Genomic DNA, 24,126 nt, shown 5'->3' on the forward strand with positions numbered 1-24,126 from the left:
GTACATACACACAGGTGTTTAATAAACAATTGTTTAACTGAACAGAAAAGAAATGTTCTTTAGCACAGTTATGAATACAACAGCATTTTCTTTATTATTGAAAGATGTCCAAGATTAAGTGATCATGTCCCTTTTGTATGGCAAGAGATGGTAACATCACTTCTTCAAAGTGATTTGACAGGTGTTTTTCAAAGTTCTTTTCCATGTTTCTCATAGAAATCATAACAGTCACAAGAATCTTGTCCAGCTTGCTTCACATGAATTTCTTTACATAGATTGCCACAATTACCTATATTTGCTGGGATATTTAAATAAACAAAATTAAAGGCCATTCATAGTTAGCAAATATACAATCACCAGTGTTTTTAATATTGCAAATGTATGCAGAATGGGAACAACAGGCTGAGTACACATTAATCTAAGTGCCTGGAAAACAGAATATTTAAATCATGTATTTTAGTAGTCATGGGTTTAAAAAGATATCTGAATGTCACCCACCTCCAAAAGTCATAAGCAGTACTAAAAATATTCAGGGTTTAATCTGGAGTATCTGATACTGAATATGACTCAACTATTTTTAGACATTGCTTCAGAAAGCAGCTGAGGCAACAGTGGCACAAGTTTGTACTTAGATTTGGCAAATGTACATGATTCATAATTCTGTTTAGGAACTCTGATTACACTGAGGCATCCAAGCCATCCACCCAGACTCTTTTAAGTCACTCAGGTCTAATGTAAGGCGCCAGTGGGAAAACAAGAAATCTGAATATATTCCATTGGCCCATAATTTTGCTAGACACTAGATATTATGTAAACAAATAAAGGAACTCAGACTGAAAACAGAAAAAAGCTAAGTTAAAAACCTGCCTTACAATTAATTTGGGTCATCCTGTTCGCTAATAAGATTTTCAGATAAACAATCTGTGATTTTAATGCCATTTTGTGCAATGTTCGATGGTAAAAGCCAGTTGAATTCTTATAGTGCTAGCCTCTTTCCATTAGCTTTCAAATTATAACTGACCTTAACTAATTTCTCTACCCTTTTATCAGAAACAAATGAAATGGAAGTCCTTTAATAAACTTAGACAAATCATTTAACTAGTTAGCAAAATAGTTTGTATCCAAATAACTACAAAAGTCTAATTACCATTCATTATTTTCCAGACTAGACTAAAGGAATACAAAGCTCTGCAACAAGATTAATAGAAACTTTTAAAAAATATATTTGTTCACCTTCCTGTCCTGGTATGGACAGTCTAGTGAAGGCTTTCATAAACCCATTAATTATTTTAGAAAAGAAGAAAAAAAGACCATTGGTGTGAAAGAGAATCATAAAAGAGAGCACTGAAAAAATGAGGAAGGGATTATTTTTAAACTTTTATACATTATTAAAAAATTTAAAAAACAATAATGAGTTCTAGTTGGAGCCTTGACCTTAAGTAATTATACCATACAGTTTCTAGAAACTCACAGCTAAGCCTTGACAACTTCCCAGAAAGATTCCAACCGTGAGAAAGATTCTTTAGCATTTCAAATATCATCAGGCATCATTTCTGTATGTGGTCTATTCATGTCTGTTTCTTACACGGGAAGGAAGTCCTGCTGTGACTCATTACTACTCCTTCCTATCTTTTCAAAGCAAATGCCCTAACCACCCCATCAGCACAATGATCCCACTACTAGCGATCCACCCCTAGTGAGACCCAATTTGTCATAAGTGGAAAGAGGCAAGAAAGTTAGGGATGGGGGTGGAGGAAAGGGAAAAAAATAGAACCCACCGGCAGTCTCCTTTCCATGCCTACTCCCATTATGATGCCCTCTATCCAATCCCTCTACTTCGCTGGTTTCAGCTTCCATCCTGCTGGATCTTCATGCAAATATCACTAACAGAAGAGAGTTTAGCCAAGTTGAAGGAGTCAAAGGTGAAACTGTATGTGTGTGTGTATATATGCGTGTGTGTGTGTATACATACATATATAATTTTTTCATAGAAACATTGTTACTTGCTTGCATTGCATTCCGTTAGGAGGCCTCGGATCTATGATGAGTTAAAGGGGCTTTGATGGGCTGGCCTGAAGTCTGGATGTTAAGAAATGTGCTCTAAGGAACACTAGTTCTACAAGGCTATTAAAGCAAAACTAACAATGATGGGTGATCAAACAGACTTTGGAAAGCACTTCATTCTGTACTTATGTTTAATATTTATGCTGCATATTAGCATATTAAAGGCTCTGAGGAGCTTTAAGTTTAAAAAAAGCAATCTGTTGACCTTGTTATCCTAGACCTTACTTAAGCAAGGAATTTCACCCCCCCCACACACACACAGTGAAATCTTTCTTAACACTAGGCAACATGCTTTATAGCAGAAGCCAAGAAACAATTTCTGTAAAGAGCCTGATAATAAATATTTTAGCCTTTGCTGTATGGTTCCCAAATGAAATATGAGTTACACACAGTTAAATCTGAATTCCAGATAAACAATGTTATTAATAATATTTATTTCATTAGGAAATGTGTCCTAAATTATTTGTTGTATTTCCCCATGTTTCAGTTTGGTAAATCTGGCATCTCTGTTTTGTGGACCACATTGTCCCAACCCTGATGTTGTAGTATGCAAGCAGCATGGACAAGGCATAGAAAGAGCAGTGGTCTGTATTTTTATGAATATTGACATATTCAGTCTTGTGGCTCAGGAAATATTATTTTATTTTGACATCTATCTTTTGCCACTGAAACATCAAAAGTAAGTAGGAACAGGCTGAATGTGGCCAATGAGTGGTAGTTTTCTATAATATAAAAGTGTTCTGAATTAATAGGGTTTAAATAAGTGAATTCTTATAATACAACTGATAAAGAAGTCTAGCTGTACGAATATTGATACTTTAGAATTATGTTTGAAGATTTATTTACTTATTTGATCAGCAGAGCAACAGAGATTGAGAAAGAGATACCTTCCAGCTGCAGGTTAATTCCCAAATGGCCATAACAGCCAGGTCTGGGCCAGGCCAAAACCAGAAGCCAGGAACTTCACCTGGGTCTCTCACATGGATGGCTGAGGCCCCAGTACAGGGCCCATCTTCCACTGCCTTCTCATGATATTAGCAGTAAGATGGATAAGAAGCGGAATAGCCAGGACTCAAATCAGCAGTCCAATATAGGATGCTGGCATCACATGTGGCAGCTTAACTTTCTGAGTCAACACCAGCCCCAGGACCTGAGTTTTCAGTGCTATCAGCGAGCTTTCCTGGTTTCAAACTCACCTATTTAAGGTTAAACAAGAACTCAAATGGCATCAAAAATAAAAGTAGGTGGGGGGGGGGGCGGTGGGAGTGATTTAGAACACATGTCTCTCCATCTATCAGAAAGCACAGCAGAGAGCAAGAATTTAGCCTAGTAGTTAAGACATCCACATCCCACATGAATGGCTGGGTTTCATTTTCAAATCTGGCTCCTGATTCCAGCTTCCTGTTAATTCAGACCTTTGAACGGGTGATAGCTCAAGTAACTGGAGTGCTACCACCCACACGGGAGACCTTCCTGGTTTCCCATGATTGGCCCTGGTTAAGCCACAGACTAAGTTCCACCCACTGCAGGCAATGAGGGAGTGAACCAACAGATTTGCTCCCTTGCTCCCCCTCTTCCTCTCAAAGTAATATTTGATAAAATGCACTTAGCATGTCAATCTAATACACACAATTTTTAAAATTTTAAAGTACAGTAATCATTTTAACAGGCAAAAATTTGAAACAATAACTTACCTAAAGCAGAAGCAACTTTTTTCTTTGATACTTTTGAATTGCATCTTCGTAGAGAGGCTTGGACACGAGGAAGTCGATCAAGAGTGGCTTCCCCCACTGTTGGTTTGACGTCAAACCAATCTATAAACATGAAAGTTATTTTCAACAAGGTTACAATGGCCATTGTCAAAATAAAATACTATAACCTAAAAAATTAAGTGGATTATTTTGAAACATTTGTTTTATCAGTTTCCTAAGAGTGATATTAATTATATCACTCCCACTTTGCTTATAATATTTTGATGCACAAGTTACTGAAAGTAAAAAATATTTTTGTTCCTATTAATTTTTGTGAATTTTTACTTAATGATTATATATAGACAAAAAAGTAAACAAATCACATCCTTTATTCAATCTAGTGAGTTTTTGGAATGAATAGACCTGAGGACCCATCACCCAAATAAAGAAATGATGTACTAGTAGTATCCCCCAAACCTTTTCCCATCTCTCTCAGATAGTATCTTAAAAGGAAAGACCTATTTTGATTTCCATCAACATAGGTTATTCTTGTCTATTTGTTATATTTCATATAGATAAAACCATATAGCACTTATCTTTCAAAATTTTATACTATTAAACAATGGCAAAATTATTAGCACATTTCCTATATTTCTTTTTATCTAAGTCTATGAACTGCAGAACTTGAACCATTTTCCTGTACTTGTAAAAATCACTTCCTCCTCTACAGCTTACCCTTCAAAGAGGCTGGAAGTAGGCTTGGTGAAGCTTTCTTCTGCCAAGGGCTATTTGGAAATTTATAACATCATTTTCAGGCCACACAAAATTATCAGCTTAAATATTAGCCTGATAGAGATTTATTTTGAGTCCAACCTGTTGTTGCCTTGGCAGAGCAAGACCAAATTGATTGCAAAGGCCGTAAATGCGCCATGGGCCAGACATTCCCCACCCGTGTTCCACTTACAAGCCATGCCCTGTTAACCCTAAATGTAATTCTGGACAGTAACATTTTCAAACCCTAATTATCACAGTGAACTAATTTGGCAATAGATAAGAACCTTTAAAAATCAACAATCTCAAGAACCAACACTAGAGAATGAGGCCAATTGGAAACAGAGGTGATTGTGGCTAAAGACAAGATATATTCAAAAGAAGACAGCAGATGTACAGGATAGCTTGGCACCAGGATGAGCTTTAAGAATTAGAATAAAAATAATGATGTCTGATATATGCTGTTTTTTTAAAATTCATTTGACAGATAGACAGTGAGAGAGGTCTTCCTTCCGTTGGTTCACCACCCAAATGGCCACTACAGCCAGTGCACCACACCGATCCGAAGCAGGAGCCAGGTGCTTCTTCCTGGTCTCCCACGCAGGTGCAGGGGCCCAAGCACTTGGGCCATCCTCTACTGCCCTCCCAGACCACAGCAGAGAGCTGGACTGGAAGAGAAGCAACTGGGACTAGAACCAGCACTCATATGGGATGCCAGCACCACAGGCAGAGGATTAATCAAGTGATCCACGGTGCCAGCCCCTGATATATGCTGTTAAAAATTAATTTGGGGGGCGGCGCTGTGGCACAGCAGGTTAATGCCCTGGCCTGAAGCGCCAGCATCCCATATGGATGCTGAGTTGAGTCCTGGCTGCTCCACTTCTGATCCAGCTCTCTGCTATGGCCTGGGAAAAGAGTGGAAGATGGCCCAAGTGCTTGGGCCTCTGCACCCGCGTGGGAGACCAGGAAGAAGCTCCTGGCTCCTGGTTTTGGATCGGTGCAACTCCAGTCATTGTGGCCAATTGAGGAGTGAACCATCTAATAGAAGACTTCTCTCTCTGCCTCTCCTCTCTCTCTGTGTAGCTCTTAAATAAATAAATCTTAAAAAAATTAATTTGACATAACTAAAATTCAAGATAAAAAAAGAACTTAAGTTAGGCGTGGAGGTGGCAAGAAGTGTTTATTAGAGTCACAGTGATCTAAGGTCCTTATAGTTTGAAGAAGTAATTTTCCTTGAAGATAAATACTCATGCTAACTAAAGAGTAGAAATTTAAAATTTTTCAGAGGCAGGCATTTGGCTCAGCAGTTAAGATACCAATAGAGTGGTAGCATACCATAGTGGAGTGGTTGGAATCAAGTCCTGCCTCAGTGCCTGATTCCACCTTCCTGCTAATGCATACCATGGGAGGCAGCAAGTGATGGCTCGAATACTGGGTCTCTGTCACCCATGTGGGAGAACCACATTGAGCTTCTGGGTTTTGGTTTGGTCCAGCCCTAGCTATTGGGTGCAGTTAGGGAGTGAACCACCTGGAAGATCTCTCTCTCTCGCTCTCTCGCTCTTGCTCTCCCACCCCCACCTTCACAAATAAATACTTTTTCATAAAATGAAAGCTCTAATATTAGCAATGGAAAAAAGTCTTTAGAAAAATATTCTCTCCAAAAGCGAAGATATAAGAAAACAAGAGGGGCCAGCGCTGTGGCATAGCAGGTAAAGCCGCCGCCTGTAGTGCCAGCATCCCATATGGGTGCCAGTTTGATTCCCGGTTGGTCCACTTCCAAACAAGCTCCTGGCTGAAAGCCTGGGAAAGTAGTAGAAGATGGCCCAAGTCCTTGGGCCCCTGCACCTGCGTGGGAGACATGGAAGAAACTCCTGGATCCTGGCATCTGATCGGCACAGCGCCGGTAGTTGCAGCCAATTGGGCAGTGAACCAGCGGATGGGAGACCTCTCTCTCTACCTCTCGTCCTGTCTCTCTGTAACTCTTTCAAATAAATAAATAAATCTTTAAAAAAAAGACCCCATGTGACTTGACTGGTTGCCCAAGAATAATCCAGCATACATTCCCTATAATAAGGTTCATAACTTTGCATCTAAAATTCTCTTTTGCCCTGTAGTGTAACATATTTTCTCTGCTTTCAGGGATTAGATCATGGACAATATGAGAACCCATTCTGCCTACTACAAAGTTTGATGAAAGCAATTAAAGTTAAGAAATATATATGAATGAAATTAAGAACAACATATAGTATGCATAAGTAAAATTATTTAAAATGTTTTCTTTAAAAAGATTTGAAAAGCAGAGACAGACAGACCAGGCGAGGCTGAAGGGAGGGGCCCAGAACTCAATCCAGTTCTCCCAAGTGAGTGACAGGAGCACAAGGGTTTGAGCCATCACCTACTGCCTCCCAGAGTGTGCACTAACAGAAAGCTAGGTTCTGAAGTGTAGCAGCAAACTGAGAGGGGATGCAGGTAACCCAAGCAGTGCCATAACCACGGCAGCAAATGCCCATTCAAAAAACTGTTTCTTTAATCAAAGAAATTATGAACAAAGGCAGCCGGGCAGGAAGGGGGTATGAAGAATACAATCAGGAAAGGACACACAGGAACGGTAAAGCTATCGGTCGTGTTCCATTTCTTAAACATCTTAAGGGCTGGGGCCAGTACTGTGGTGTAGCAGGTAAAGCCACAGCCTGCAATGCTGGCATCCCAATTGGGCGCCAGTTCGAGTCCTGGCTACTACACTTCCAATCCAGCTCTCTGCTATGGCCTGGGATAGCAGCAGAAAATGGCCCAACTCCTTGGGCCCCTGCACCTGCGTGGGAGACCCAGAAGAAGCTCCTGGCTCCTGGCTTTGGATTGGTACAGCTCCAGCCATAGTGGCCACCTGAGGAGTGAACCAGCAGATGGAAAATTCGCTCTCTCTCTGCCTCTCCTCTATCTGTGTAACTCTGACTTTCAAATAAATAAATAAATCTTGAAAAATCTTAAGAATAAAAAAATGTTAATTCATTGTCATTAGCTTTCTATAAATTCTACATATACATTATGTGCATGTATGTGTGATAAGTTGATCATCAAAAATTTGTTAGAAAACATACAAAAAATTGAACATATAATTTTACAAAAGGATTAATGACTTGAATTCTCCCTTTACTCACAAATTCATGAGTCGAGCCAGAAATGAGAAAAAGAAGGAGACACAAAAAATATAGGAGATTAAAGAACAGACACTGTAAGAGAAAATAAAACCCAAAATCTCTCTCTCAATTTTGGATGATGAGGGGGTTAGGGGAGGCAGGAGTTGGCAAGTCACCTCCTCCTTCCAGAGAAAGAAGATAATCTGTTCTCCAGAAAAAGGAGTTGAAAAGGGGATAGAAATTCTAACAGCCTGCATCTGCCTCATTCGTGAATGATTTGGGTGCTTTGGAAATGATGAGGTCTGTAGGTGTCTGGAATTAAGTTTAGATAAGATTCTAACACGAGTGGTGTCCTGAATAAGTGTAAGAAAGCAAAAGCAAAAAAAAAAAAAGTCTCTGTGACACTTTAACCTATGCTCTCATCAACAAGAAAGAAAACTGTGAATGGAACCACTCCAGTGATGTAAGGACACTCACTTCGTGTGTGAGAAGTATTTTCCCTGTAACCACTACCAGAGGGTAGCAGAAACGAGGTTGTGAGTCTTGTTTTTTCGTCTGTGCTCAAACAGCCTCATCGAGTTTGAGAGAACTCACTGGCCTCTCTGAGGAGAACTTACTTGGATTCAGTTTTCTGCTCAGTGTCCTTTGCAACATGTGTAAAAGGAAGAGGAACTTTATTTTAAGTTCATTGCTGAGCATGTTGGGATTGCTCATTAGTTCTGAAAGCCTAATGTTATCTTTAATTGACTTGGAAGCTGTCGACCTGGGAACCAGGGGTAAATGCATCTGGTAGCTGTAGTCGGTAAAATTCACACGGTCATCCTGGATACTTTTAATTCTGAAAATAAGAAATAAAAGACTGTTCACAAGCCATATTTTACTCACAAAACATGAATTACCAAAAATTTCACATTAAATTTTATTATTAGAAAATTCCAAATAACTTACTCTCTCTGTGTTAATAAAGTGTAAATCTCTTCTATCAGAATTTCAGGTACTCCGGCTTTACAATGAATTGTCCCATGGATTAGTTCTTTAGGTAATTTAAATTTTTTTCTTGCCAGGAACTTTAATAATAGAAAGAATATATTTTCATCTTAAGAAGTTCTATAAAAACCACCAATTACTATGAATTCACTTTAATCCCCAGCTAATTTTCTGATGTTTAACAGGTTAATTATTAAAATACATCATTAGGCTGGCGCTGCAGCTCACTAGGCTAATCCTCCTCCTGAGGCACCAGCACACAGGGTTCTAGTCCCGGTTGGGGCGCCGGATTCTGTCCCGGTTGCTCCTCTTCCAGTCCAGCTCTCTGCTGTGGCCCGGGAGTGCAGTGGAGGATGGCCCAGGTCCTTGGGCCCTGCACCCGCATGGGAAACCAGGAGGAAGCACAGTGCACCGGCCACAACGCGCCGATCGTAGCTGCCACTTGGGGGATGAACCAAAGGAAAAGGAAGACCTTTCTCTCTCTCTCCCTCTCTCTCTCTCTCTCACTAACTCTGCCTGTCAAAAATAAATAAATAAATAAATAAATAAATAAATAAATAAAATACATCATTGTATAGCAAGAAAAGCTATTATACTCTTTACTAACTGAAATAAATATGCTCAGCTGCATAGGTGACTCCTGATATAAACTTGGCAATACATGGGAACAAGCTGACAACACAGGCCCACTGTTACCCTCGTACAAAATCAACACACATATATGAACTCATCCAAGACATTAGGAATGCCCCCTCTTTTTAAAAATATTTTGTTTATTTATTTGAGAGGTAGAGTTACAGACAGTGAGAGGGAGAGAGAAAAAGGTCTTCCCTCCCCCAAATGGTTGCAACGTCTGGAGCTGCACTGATCTGAAGTCAGGAACCAGGAGCTCCCTCCAGGTCACCCACGCGGGTGCAGGGGCCCAAGAACCTGGCCCATCCTCCACCGCCCTCCCAGGCCACAGCAGAGAGCTGCATGGGAAGGGGAACAGCCGGGACTAGAACTGGCACCTGCATGGGATGCCGGCGCTACAGCCGGAGGATTAACCTACTGAGCCACGCACCAGTCCCAGGAATGGGCCTTTTAAAACAAACTTCTTAACTATTAAACTCTAAAACATTGCTGACTTACCTTCTCCAACTGTGCCCAGTTATCCAACTTGACTTTTAAAGAGGTTCCATTTTCAAAGGATGATAATTGAAGGTCCCAGGGATAATACATACTGAATATTTCTGCAATCAGGAAGCCATTTGAAAAATCTCTGGTCCGTAGCAACAAGGAAATGAAATAAATTGTAGTTAATTATACAGCTTGCATTTTATGGTTAACATCAATCTGATATTCCAAACTGACAGAAAAGGTTCTTGTAAAATCAGTTTTGTTGGATCATTGCTTTGAGGATGTCCTACTGTGGAATTGCATTTTGTCTAAATTATACACATATGAAAAGCTTTTAGTATTTCTTAAAGAACCCAAACTGTTCATTTGTACTGAATGTGCATGTTAACAAGATCCCTAGGTGATTCATGTGCACATTAAAAGTTTCAGGTCCCTCTTTGTAAGGTACACAGAATGCCACAATTGGTAAGCCAGAGACTTTTCCTGCAAAACATTTTGTTTCCTAGTTCATAGGTTTTATATTGTAAATATTGTCTTAATTTTTATGGAATTTAGTTTGCATTTCAAGAAAATCTGCCAGTCACTTTCAGAATGGTAAAGGACAAAATTTTCAAAGATCCTTGCTTACCGTCAAACTAGAGGACATCTCTGGTGGAGATTAATTTTATTCTAATATTAATGCCTAGTGTCCCTGAAGAATGAGCCTTGACTATTTTAATATTTTTGTAGTCACACTGAAGTTTTCTGTACTCACTTAGGTGTGTGGTTTAATGACAGCTCTTCTGAATCAATGAATGAAATGCTTCATGGTATGTTTCTTAAGTCTGGGTCCCTGTTTGTTTTCTTGTGTGTGCGAGTGTGGTGGGTGAGTGGGAGCATTCATCAGAAAACAGAAACCCTGCCAATGCAGGGAACCCAAGGCGCAGGGGCCCGGTGCGCCCACCCAAGCGGCTTGGGACCTGCTTGCTTGAGCACCTTTTGATATTCTTTGGAGAGAAGCTGAGATCCAGGCCTTGGAGCCATCGAAGAACGGAAGGAGACAGACCGGAGCGCTTTGGAGGATGTGGATACACCAGGCACTTCTTGGGCTTCGCTCGATGGGCAGCTGCTGGCTGTGGCAACAGCGACGGTGATTTGGATAAGGCTGCCGCCGGCTGTCTGGAACACTCCTCTTCCTGGCCGGCGGCGGCCATGGCGCTTCCGGGGTTTCTATGGCAACTGCGCCTGCGGTGACGGGGCGGGGCCTGTGGGGCGGGGCCTCCAGGAATGGGGCGGGGCTCAAAGCCCGCGCAGGCGCCGCTGTAGCCTGTGGTAACTGTAGTCCTTAGCGGAATGCGTTAAATGTGAGCGCAGTACAGGGGCTTAAAACTTGGGCGGAGCTTTCCATTTCAGATTTAGTGGACCTCACCACTTAGGGGTTTAGGGCTTGCCCTACCCCAATTCTGTTTCCTGGTTCATAGGTTTTATATTGTAAATATTGTGATTTCTGATTAGCCAAAAACTTATTTTCAGTCAAGCAATTTGGCAAGTGGTGTAGAAGGCTTCAGAGGACTTGGACAGATTGTACTTGGAAAGACAATGTTTTTACTCCAAAGCTGTAAGGAAAAAAATCTTAAAACTTGAATGTGCCAACAGAACTTAAACTGCATTAAGTATTGGAGCTGGTGTTGAAACTTAACTGAAAATTGATCACTGTTAAATATAAGAGTGGGAATAAGAGAGGGAAAGGATGTACAATTTGGGACATGCTCAAGCGGACTTGTCCCAAATGGTGGAGTTAGAAATGTGCCAGGGGATTCCAATTCAATCCCATCAAGGTGGCATGTACCAACGCAATCTCACTAGTACAAGTGATCAATTTCTGTTCACAATTGATCATAATGATAGGATTAAGAGTGAAAGGGGGCCAGCGCCCTGGCTCACTAGGCTAATCCTCCGCCTAGCGGCGCCTGCACACCAGGTTCTAGTCCCGGTCGGGGCGCCGGATTCTGTCCTGGTTGCCCCTCTTCCAGGCCAGCTCTCTGCTATGGCCCGGGAGTGCAGTGGAGGATGGCCCAGGTACTTGGGCCCTGCACCCCATGGGAGACCAGGATAAGTACCTGGCTCCTGCCTTCGGATCAGCGCGATGTGCCGGCCACAGCACACTGGCCGCGGTGGCCATTGGAGGGTGAACCAACAGCAAAGGAAAACCTTTCTCTCTGTCTCTCTCGCTCTCTCACACTGTCCACTCTGCCTGTCAAAAATTAAAAAAAAAAAAAAAAAAAGAGTGAAAGGGATCACACAAACAAGACTAGTGTCTGCTAATACTAACTGATAGAATAAAAAAGGGAGAGAACGATCCAACATGGGAAGCGGGATACACAGCAGACTCATTGAATGGCAGATGTCCTAAACAGCACTCTGGCCTCAGAATCAGCCCTTTAGGCATGCGGATCCGGCTGAAGAGCCCATGAGAGTATTTTAGGCATGGTAAGCCAAGACACCCTGGAAAAAAAAAATGAAGAAGACCTAAATGAAAGATCTCTGCGAGTGAGATCCCAGTGGAAAGAATGGGGCCATCAAAGAAGGAGGTACCTTTCTCTGAAGGGAGGAGAGAACTTCCACTTTGAGTACAACCTTGTCTATGACATATGATCACTTTGAGTACGACCTATGTCTATGACATATGATCAGAATCGGTGAACTCAAAAGGCTTCCATAGCCTTGGCAACTCATGGCAAGAGCCTAGGGTGATTACTGATGCCATAAACAAGAGTGTCAATTTGTTAAGTCAACAACAGGAGTCACTGTGCACTTACTCCTCATATAGGATCTCTGTCCTTAATGTGCTGTACATTGTGATTTAAGGCTATAACTAGTACTCAAACAGTATTTTTCACTTTATGTTTCTATGTGGGTGCAAACTGTTGAAACTTTTACTTAATATATGCTAAACTGATCTTGTGTATATAAAGAGAATTGAAAATGAATCTTGATGTGAATGGAAGGGGAGAGGGAGCGGGAAAGGGAGGGTTGTGGGTGGGAGGGAAGTTATGGGTTGGGGGGAAGCCATTGTAATCCATAAGCTGTACTTTGGAAATTTATATTCATTAAATAAAAGTTTAAAAAAAAGAATCAGATTAGGCCATTTTGTGAGGGATAACATTCTCAAAGCCAAAGCAACAAAAGCAAAAACAGACAGGATTATATCTAAAAAAGTGTATGTGTGGCAAAACAAACAACCAAGGCAGTGAAAAAACAACCTACAGAGTAGGAAAAAAATGTTTGCAAAGAATGCATGTGAAAAAGGACTAATGTCCAGAATATGTAAAGAACTTAAAAAAAATGAATAGCAATGAAAGCTCTAATTTTAAAATGAATAAAGAATCTGAATAGAGATTTCTCAAAAGAAATGCAAATGATCAGAAATACATGAAAAATACTCATTATCAATAACTGTCAAGGAAATGCAAGTCAAAGCTACAGTGAGATATCGTGCCATAATCAGTATTATCAAAAAGATAAAAAATAGCACACACTGGCAATGATGTGTAGAAAAAGAACCTTTACATACTGTTTTTGGAATGTAAATTAGTATGCCTACTATGGAGAAAAGCACAGAAATTCCTGCCCAGAGTATTAGTAGATCTACCATATGACCCAGCTGACTGAATGTCTGCATTTGCATGTTCCTTGCAAGACTATCCCTAATAGCCAATATATGGAATCAACATGGTGTCCATCGATAGATGAACAAATAAAGAAAATAGGGAATGCATACAAAATGGATTATTAATCGGCCATAAACACAATAAATATTATCATTTGCATTGAAATGGATGGAACTGGAAGTCACTATGTTACCTGAAATAAACTAGACACAGAAAAAACAAATACTTTATGCTTTCTCTAACACATGGCAGCTAAACAATTCAATATAAATGTAGATTGGTGATTATTAGAGGCTAGGAAGGATGGAAAGCAGGATATTGATAGTATAGAGGTTGGGTGAAGGGCATCAAAGCACAGAGGAAAGGAGTAAGTTCTAGTGTCCCACAGTACGACAGTACCACGATGTACCTATAGTTTACACTAATGTACTTTATGAAGAACTGGAAGAGAGGAGCTGGTGGACTCCAAACAAAGATATGATAAAAAAAATAAGAAATGTTAATTACCTGATTTGATCAGTTCTCATTGTATGCATGTGTTGAAGTACTACACTGTACCCCATTAAAAGTACAAGTGTTATATCTTGCCCAAATTCTGAAAATAAAAAAAACCTTAAATTGTAAAAATAGTTGTTTCTAAAGTGATGTTGAAACTCTGTTGGATGAAGAGAGGAGCGAGTAATTTAGCACAGAATGACTAATGTCAGTGAAGGAAGTCATGGCCATAGGAGAGCTTTCTTAGGAGTTTCAGGAAACAAGTAATAAACGAATAAAGTTACTGAAAATTTTAGCATGAAGGCTAATGCAAGATTTGGGTGGTAGTTGCTAGAGAGGTGTATTAGGTCTATGTATTGTGATTTAATCTTGTAAAGGAGTCAAAATGTTTTCTGTAATAAATATGCCAATTGTTATGTTAATTCCACTCTGTCACAAACACACTCTTCTATATTCTGCTCTGTGACACTGGAGTTGGAACTCTGCAGCCTATTCTCATTTGCTAGGCATTTGGTACATTCTGCCAGGAGGGGGAACTAGAGAGGGAACAGGAGGCCCGAGGAGAGGAAAAGGGATTTGCTATTTCCTATTTGCTTGCTGTTCACTTTGATGTCTCCACAGTGACAAAGCTTCACCTGGCACTGGTAGATGTTTCCAGCCTCCAGCTGTTTTTAGCACTCCTGGGGCAAGTTTCATCACACTCCTTCACAGAGTTCCCCTCTTTCAAAATCAAGATCCAGATTTTTCTGTGGCACTGCTCCCTTGAGTTCCTGAAGTACCCACATAAGCAGTGTACACTGGCTCCTCAGAAGTCTAAGTCTACTGAGCTTTTCCTCCATATCCTGGGTTCTTATAGCCAGTGTATTCTCTAGGAATACTAACTGCTTCCGGAAACATTTATTTTGTTGTTAATTTGACAGTCTTAATTTAGTTTTTCAATTCGACATCTTTTAAACCAGTTTCTTTTCTTAAATTCTCATTGTTGCCTCTCTTTTCCTGACAGGATGTTGGATGATATGTGAAATGATGTTTTACTCCACTATGAGCTTATCTACATCTTACTAAAGCATCTAAGGAATTTCTTCTTCCTCTTCATCAGGTCATGTCAGCCATATACCAATGCACCGGACTAGTGGAATGTGTGACATGCTAAGACACAAAAATCTCTACCAATCTTGTGACAGAGAGCAGGAAAATCAGTTTGACCTTAGGCAACAACATGAACGTGTACTGTTGATCCTGACAGGAAAAACCAAATTGCCTTTAGTGTTTTTGCAGATATTATAGAAGAGTAAAGCACTTTCTGGATAACAATTGCTACAGAGTGTGATGATTTATTTCAGTATAGACACTTCAAATGAAAAAGGAGATCTAATTGAAGTCACCTCGCCTCATGAGTAAGTTTGCAGTGATTCAGTCATTCTCTAAGATCCATCCAACTTCGGTATAAAGTAAATAGCCAGGAGCTTCTTCCGGGTCTCCCATGTGGGTGCTGGGACACAAGCACTTGGGTCATCTTATGCTGCTTTCCCGGGTCATAAGCAGAGAGCTGGATCAGAAGAGCAGCAGCCAGGACATGAACCATCAGTCATATGGGATGATGATGCAGCAGGTGGAGGCTTAGCCTACGCCGTGGTGCTGGCCCCCAAGATTATAATATGTTTTAAAGATGGAAAAGAATATTCAAAACTTTCAAGAAACTTGAAGGGAATGAGTTTCTACCCCCAGATAGATATTTTAAAATGTTAGTCTTCCGGCTTCATGGATAGTATCAAGAAACACAAGACTCCTGGGTCAGAGATAAACGACTTTATAAAATGCAGCAGAGGGAGCAGCATGAGCCACACGTTCATGCCAGTGCTCTTGCCTCCAGGTCTTATGGATGACACTAAGGGGAGCAACCGGAAGCTTTGGACACAGTGAGTTTATGTCAATGCTGAGGAGTCCTAGCTTAGGAATTCCATGGTTTTTTTTTTGTTTTGTTTTGTTTTGTTTTGTTTTATAAATGGATACAAGAAAACCTGCCTAATCCTTGCCCCAGATGGAGACATTACCAAACAAGCTGGTACTTCCCTGTGAGACAGGACACTAAATCTTCTAATGCTGTTAACTATAAAAATGTTTTTGAAAAAGATTATCTGGTACAAAAGCTGTCAGTTTCACTGCTCCCAAAATGTGCAGAAACACAATAAATCCACAACAGATGGATCTACTCACAGGCAAAAATCAAATAAATGTCTGTTTTCTGATCACCACCATCTATTTTGGCTGCAACATTACACTGCGTTTGTGTTCACCAGTATTTTTGGTTAAGTATCTGTATATATGTTATGTATGTATAATTTCATAATTGTCACCGGACTGTGGATTGTCAGGGCTGGTTATACTAAAGTGCTTGGGTACTTATAAAGAAGAAAAACCCAGGAACCTGTGCTGTGGGTATGTTAAGCCTCTGCCTGCATGGCCGGCATCCCATGCTGAGCACCAATTTGCATCCTGGATGCTCCTCTTCTGATCTGGCTCTCTGCTAATGGCCTGGGAAAGCAGCAGAAGATGGTCCAAACGTTTGGGCCCCTGCACTCACATGGAAGACCCAGAAGAAGCTCCTGGCTCATGGCTTTGGATCAGCCCAGCTCTGGCCATTGTGGCCACTTAGGGAGTGAACCAGTGGATGGAAGACCCCTCTTTCTGTAACTCTGCCTCTCAAATAAATAAGTTGTTAAAAAAGAATAAGAAAACTCCACAGTTTCAAAGGTTCTTATAAAGTAGAAAACACTTTTAACATTTATACCATCTCATAAAACATTTTTTTAAATTATTTATTTATTTATTTGAAAAGCAGGGATTATTTATACAGAAAGGCAGAGGCAAAGAGAGAGAGAGAAAGAGAGGACTTCAATCCATGGTCCGCACCCCAAATGGCCACAAGGGCCAGAGCTACGCTTACCTGAAGCCAGGAGCCAGGAGCTTCTTTCAGGTCTCCCACGTGGGTGCAGGGCTCCAAGGACTTGGGCCATCTTCTACTGCTTTCCTAGGCCATTAGCAGAGAGCTGGATTCAAAGTGGAGCAGCCAGGACTCAAACCAGCACCTATATGGGATGCTGGCTCTGCAGGTGGCAGCTTTGCCCACTACACCACAGTGCCAGCCCCTCATAAAAATCTTTTTGAGTTGAAAGGCATAGCCATAAGAACGCAATAAACTGGGACCTGAAAAACGGGCCGGCAGTGTGGTGTACTGGGCAAAGCCACCACCTATGATGCTGACATCCCAAATGAGCGCCAGTTCGTGTCCTGGCTGCTCCACTTTTGACCCAGTTCCATGCTAATGGCATGGTCGAAGCAGTGGAAGATGGCCAAAGTGTTTGGGTGCCTGTTACTCACATAGGAGACCTGAAAGAAGCTCCTGTGTACCAGCAGATGGAAGATCTCTTTCTCTCTGTGTGTGTGTCTCCCCCTCGCTCTCTGTAACTCTGACTTTCAAATAAATAAATAAATCCTCAAAAAAGACATATGAATTAGAAACGTCACTTAAACAAGCAGAATTATAAATGTAGCAGGAAGGTATCTGCCATTTATATGACTACTTCAATAATGTGTATTATGAAATTGCTATCAACCTCTTAAAGGTGAATATGAGATTTAATGACTTAAAAATTTTGGTATCTCAGATGCTAAATTTAGTTTTGACTAGTTCTGAAGCTAAATAGTGGGGAGCATTGGTTGTTTATCTACTCTCAATGTGATTTACTGTGTCATATTCAGGCCAGAAGCATTTTCCTCAATAGTGCATTAAAGATGTATTTCACAAGTTCTATCTCTGTCTGTGCAGCTGGAACTGCAGATAATGTTCTGTAATGTAATTATAATTACAGCTAATGGGCAAGTCAATTATAATTGATAATAACTAAATGAGCTTTAACCATCACTATACAAATAAAAACTACAAATTTCAGTAAAAACAGATATCTCATTTGCCTCATAAATACACAGACTTCAAATTAAACCTTTCTCACTGTGTTGTAAGTTTGTATGGGGATGAATCAAGCAGCTTGAAAGTGATTGGCAAGGAGAAAGATCTTGAGCTTTTAGTCTAATTTCTGAAGGGCAAAATCAAAAGGAAATTAGTGTATTAGTCAAGACAAATAATCACAGCTACAGCACACAAACTAGAAAATATATCCGCATGGCTTAACACATCAAAGGTTTATTTCTTGCTGATACTTTCTAGTTACTATGGCTCAACCAGAAGGGAAACGTTTCCACATGCAGGGATCTAAGTTGGTACAGATGGCACCGCCTGGGACATGTGGTCTCTGAAGATACTGTGGCAAAGGAAGAGACGCGGAGGATGCACAATGGTTCCTAGGCTGCAAATAACGCATGTCCCTTTTGCTCATGTCTGTCGTATAGTCTCATCCTACCTTCTTGAGCATCCCAGGATAGTGGAGGGGTCCAGGGATATTTAGTGAGCATGAGCACTAGTCATCTCTAGCAGGATTAGAATCTCTTTTTCAAGAAAGGCTAATCCTCTTTGGCGTGCAAATTTTTTGAAGGAAACAGAGGAAAGTATCCTTATACTTTCCCTTTACATGGGACAGGTGTATGTGGGGCAGGGGTGCATGGCTCTAGTTAATGAATGTTGTCAAGGATTTTGTCCCTTTTCTCTCCTGGTTTGCTAAATTATAATTTTGGTTTTACCTAAATAAAAAGATGAAGCTGTTAAGTTGGAAACATTTCTTGTAGTATGAAGATAATACTTCTACATTCAATTATTATCACAAGTAACAGACTTTAAATATCCCACAGACTTGTAAAGGGGTCCTCATAGTTACCTTTTTTTTAAAGGAAATCTAATATATTAGATTCTCAGGTTCACAGAAAATATTTAATAATTACTGCAATACAATTCTCATCAATTCTAATGTTAAAGTGATATTAATACAAAAAGAACAGATTCAATGTAGTTCATTGATAGAATTCTAAGAATGTAATGATACTTCACTTCTCCTTCCTTCCTTCCTTCTTTCCTTCCTTTCTCTTTTTTAATGTTTGAGGTATGATTTTAATTTACATTATAATTAAAGGCTTAATGCTTCACTAAATAAAGAGTTCAATAAGTAAAAAGTATAAAGAGCATAGTTCAAGCAAGGATGTAGGCAAGAGCTGTAAACCATAATCAGATGAAAAGATGTCCATTTCATTCATATGCAGTAAATTTTAAAATAATCAGACTGTTACAAATATAGTTGTATATCTCTCTATATATAAACAACCACAAGTAAGAGACAAATGTGATATTTTTCTGTTTGGGTCTGGAGTATGTCACTCAGTGTAATGACCTCCAGATGCATCCATTTTCTTGCAAGTGTCAGGATTTCATTCATTTTTGATGGTTGAGTAATATTCTATCTGTATTTTCTTTGCCAGTCATCAATTAATAGATGTCTAGTTTGGCTCCACATCTTAGCTGTTGTGAATTGAGCTGCTGTAAACTGCTGATGCCACAGGTGGAGGCTTAGCCTATTACACCACAGTGCTGGCCCCCAAGATTATAATATGTAACTCTTTCATATGCTGCTGTCGTTACTTGAGGATATATTCACAGGAATGAGAAAGTTGAGTCCCAGATGGAAGATCACTTTAAATTTTCTGAGGAATCTGTCTACTGTATTCCATAATATTTCTATCAATTTACACTCCCACATACAGTGTATCCTTTCCTCTACATCTTCACCAGCACTTACCATATTTTTTTTTTTATTTTTGAATGATTGCCACACTGGAGTCCAATAAGGCAATACCTCATTGTGGTTTTTATTTGCTGTTCCCTGATGGCTGGTGATCGTGGGCATCTTTTCATGTGTCTGTTGGCCATTTCTATTTCATTCTTTGAAAAATGCATGTTTACAACCTTTGCCCAATTTTCAACTGGATTTGCTGTTTTATTGTTGTTGAGTTTCTTGAGCACCTTATGTATTCTGGATATTAATTCTCTATTGAGTGCATAGTTTGCTAGTAATTTCTCCCATTATGTTTGTTGCCTCTTCACTTGGATAATTGTTTTCTTTGCTGTCCAGAAGCTTCTTAACTTGCCACGGTCCCACTTGTCTATTTTTGCCCTCATGGACTATGCTTCTTAAGTCTTATTCAAGAAGTCTTTGCCTAGGCCAATGTCTTACAGCATTGCACTTATATTTTCCTCTAGTAATTTGATGATTTCAGGTCTTACATTTAGATCCTTGTGTCTATGTGAGTTGATTTTTGTGTGTAGTATAATGTAGGGTTCTTGTGTAAATCCAGTTTTCCAAACACCATTTGTTGGAGAAACTGTCCTTTCCCAAGGAGTGATTTTAGCTTGTTTGTAAAAGATTAGCTCGTTGTAGATGCATGGATTAATTAAATAAAAGCAAGGACTGCGAAGTGAGGAGACAAAAGATGAAATAAGAAGAAATAAGAAATAAGTAATAACCCTTTCTTATAGGATATATATTATCTAATAAAACCATTCCAAAAATTAACAGTTTGATTTACTCTAAAAATTATTTTTCAGGGCTAGCACTGTGGCATAGTAGGTTAAGCCTCCACTTAAAGTGCCAGCATCCCATGTAGTCACTGGTTCAAGTCCTGGATGCTCCTCTTCCAATACAGCTCTCCACTGAAGGCCTGGGAAAGCAGAAGAAGCTGGCCCAAGTACTTAGGCACCTGCACCCACATGGGAGACCCGGAAGAAGCTCCAGGCTCCTGGTTTCAGTTAGACTCAGCTTTGGTATTGTGGCCATTTAGAGAGTAAACCAGCGGATGACGATTTCTCTCTGTCTCTCCCTCTCTCTGTCTCTAACTCTGCCTTTCAAATAAATAAATAAGTCTTTAGAAAAAGTTTCACAATGACATAGAACTGTACTTGGGGTGGGCCATGTTAGTTCTTCTGCTGGTCTTGCTTAATGTCCCTCAAGTGATTCAGTTCTCTGGCTGCTGGAGCTGGGATGCTTGGAGTCAGATGGCCTCACTCACACAATTGGCCATTGGTGTTGGCTGTTGGTGGGCTTCTCTCTCCATATGCTTCCTCCTGCTTAAGGAGAGAGTCCAGGATTTTACACTGGGTTTACTCAGGCTTCCAGGAGGACAAAAGCAAAAGTAGAGAAATCATTTTTTCTTTTTAAAGTTTTAATGTAATTTTTATTATTTAAAAGAGAGAGAGCAATAGAGACAAAAATACATGTTGAAAGAGATCTATCATCCACTGATTCACTCCCCAAATGCCTTCAACATCCATGGCAGGGCCAGACCAAAGCTGGGAGCTGGAAACTCAGTCTGGTTCCTGCTATGGGTGACAGAGACCTAACTACTGGAGCTGTCACATGCTGACTCCCGGAGTGCACATTAGTATGAAGTTGGAATCAGAAGCAGAACCAGGACTCAAACCCATGAGGTTCAGTGGCTTAACCACTGATCCCATCCCTCAGATGTGTCTTGAGGCCTAGGCTTAAAATTAATGCCACATCACAGGAAAGAAACAGGACCATTCTGAATTCAAGAAATGAGGAAATATATTCTACCTCTTGACGGGAGGACAAGGAAAGTCACAGTGAAGAAGTCTGTGCATAGGAATGGGAGGAATTGCTGTGACTATGTTGCACAAAATCTTCTGCAGCTCTCCATTGCCCTTTAGGTCTTAATCAAATATAATTCAGTCGAAAATGAATCTTGATGTGAATGGAAGGGGAGAGGGAGTGGGAAAGGGGAGGGTTGCGGGTGGGAGGGACGTTATGGGGGGGAAGCCATTGTAATCCATCAGCTGTACTTTGGAAATTTATATTCATTAAGTAAAAGTTTAAAAAAAAACAAATATAATTCAGTATGGTTAAGGTAATTTTCCTACAAAGGATTCAAGAGAATAGAGGGACAAGTTACACTCACAGTCGTAAAACTTAATGCTATTTTTGTCCTGTGATTGTGCTCTTCTCTATCTACTTGTTTTAAGTTCTAGAATAGGTTAAAGGGATTGTCTGCAAAGTTTTCACCTGACTTAAGAAGGAGAGTCTCGGAGCTGGTATGGTGGCATGGTGGATTAAGCCACTGCCTGGGATAACAACATCCAATGTGAGCAATGAGTCTTGACTGTTCCACTTCCAATCCATCCTCTTCTGGGAAGAAAGCAGAGGATTACTCAAGTGTTTGGGCTACTGCACCCAAATGGAAGACCTGGAAGATGCTCCTGGCTCCTGGTTTCTAACTCTTTCAAATAAAAATATAAATCTTAAAAAAAGTAGGGTCTCCACCAGATGACAATTTACTGGTATAGGAATCATTGCAAAACAGAACTGGATAAGCTACATAATTTGTGGGGCACAGTGCAAAAATAAAACTATGAGACTCATTTTCTTTGCCTCTCAAACAATAAATAAAATTATAATTTTAAAATTCATAGAAATGGATTTTTAAAATTTTATTTTAACAGAAAACAATAATTTCATTCCATAAATATGAGAGGTCTTCTAAAAGTCCATGAGAAATATATATTTTGCATGGATTTTAAAAATTTGCATCGAAATAAACATCTTTAACTCCGTTTTTCACAAACTTTTTGATACAATGTAGTATGCATTTTACAGTGAGAACCATGGTAGGAAATAAAATTTATAATTTGACACCTGTCTTTGCAAATCTTATATTTTGTTTCCTGCTATTACTAAACATTTTGGCAGCAAGATAGTTAAAAAGTTGGCTCCTGGTTATGAGGTGTGAGTCTTAGGAACAAGTTACTCAGTCCATCTATAAAGGGAATCAAAAACATTCTTTCCACCTCTCCTGAGTTCTGGAACAATTCTGACCTAAGACAAAACACTGAGCAGTTGCAGAAAACTCGTCTGTGTCTGGTGAGCATTTTATTTGAGATATGCTTTAAGTCTATAAGCAAGAGACTCAGACCAAAATCTGAGTCATGGACATGCTGAACCTGGGCAGCATGATAACTGCCACTGTAAACTGTGTGGACAAAAAGGCAGAGCTGAATGTTTGCTCCCTGTCAGTAGCTCAGTTCAGAGGAAGGAGATTGCATACTCAATGTCCCTCCCAGGTTAACTGATCCCCTTCAGTTGTTCCTTCCGTTGTGAGGTGGGGAGCAATGTGGTTGGAAAACCAGCATAGGTGCGTAAGAACAGAGCAGGTGGCTGCTATAGTGGCTTTGTCCAGGTAGGAAAACAGCAGGAGTGAGAGCAGGTCACAGTATTCTGGGCAACCAGTCACTACCCTTGGGGAAAGAGAATCGATGATAGTCAAGCTGCTCCTGCTAATGAGAATGGAGGAGAGAATAGTATTGAGGAAGGGTCAACTATAAGATTACATCCTTGCCATAGATGGAACTGCTGAGGAAATAATCCCCTGAAACAATCCTGCTTGAGTGCAAAGAGATGGAATCACAGTTTCCTTCATTTCCCACAGTGTCCCTCCACCCCATAGAACCCATACTTTTTAAAAAGCTTAGAGGTGCTTTAAGCCTATGGCTGTAAAGTAAACTGGAAATATGTTATTGCAAAAATGAAAGGAATAAAAAGAAAAGAAATGAAGGAGGTCAGGGTTTGGGGGAAAGGGAAGGAGGGAAATCTGGTTATCTTCCTAAAATTGCATCTATGAAATACATGAAATCTGTTCTTATATTAATTTAAAAACTATAAAAAAGATGGGGCCGGCACTGTGGCGCAGTGGGTTAACACCCTGGCCTGAAGTGCCGGCATCCCATATGGGTGCTGGTTTGAGACCTGGTTGCTCCACTTCTTATCCAGCTCTCTGCTATGGCCTGGGAAAGCCGGAGAAGATGGCCCAAGTCCTTGGGCCCCTGTACTCACGTGGGAGACCTGGAAGAAGCTCCTGGCTCCTGGCTTCGGATTGGCACAGCTCCGGCAGTTGTGGCAAATTGGGGAGTGAACCATTGGATGGAAGACCTGTCTCTCTCTCAGTCTCTCTCTCTCTCTCTCCTTCTTTCTCTCCCTCTTTTCTCTCTATGTAACTCTGACTTGCAAATAAATAAATCTTTAAACTAAATCTAGAAAAGATAAAATCATAAGAAAAAATTTGGAATACTTAGAATTGAGTGGCAGCAAGAGCAGTGCATGTCAAAATTTATAGGACACTGCCAAAGCAGGGGGAAGAGAAATTTATGATTCTGAATACAAGTTCACTCATTAAAAACTTAAGAACTTGGGGCCAGTGTTG

General features: G+C 40.2%; 1 protein-coding gene across 1 annotated transcript; it reads right to left on the reverse strand.

Moving 5' to 3' along the window:
• Positions 1 to 68: 68 nt before the first annotated feature.
• Positions 69 to 10,968, reverse strand: SPATA4 (spermatogenesis associated 4). The gene is given in 7 exon segments (XM_002709324.6): positions 69 to 203; positions 206 to 298; positions 3,759 to 3,878; positions 8,281 to 8,501; positions 8,612 to 8,730; positions 9,782 to 9,911; positions 10,745 to 10,968. Coding segments are annotated over 7 exon segments (948 nt in total). The 5' UTR covers positions 10,963 to 10,968; the 3' UTR covers positions 69 to 156.
• Between the last annotated feature and the right edge of the window lie 13,158 nt (positions 10,969 to 24,126).

The sequence above is a fragment of the Oryctolagus cuniculus genome, chromosome 2, assembly GCF_051225735.1.
Source record: "Oryctolagus cuniculus isolate XC-2025 breed Fujian yellow rabbit chromosome 2, ASM5122573v1, whole genome shotgun sequence".
Taxonomy (NCBI): domain Eukaryota; kingdom Metazoa; phylum Chordata; class Mammalia; order Lagomorpha; family Leporidae; genus Oryctolagus; species Oryctolagus cuniculus.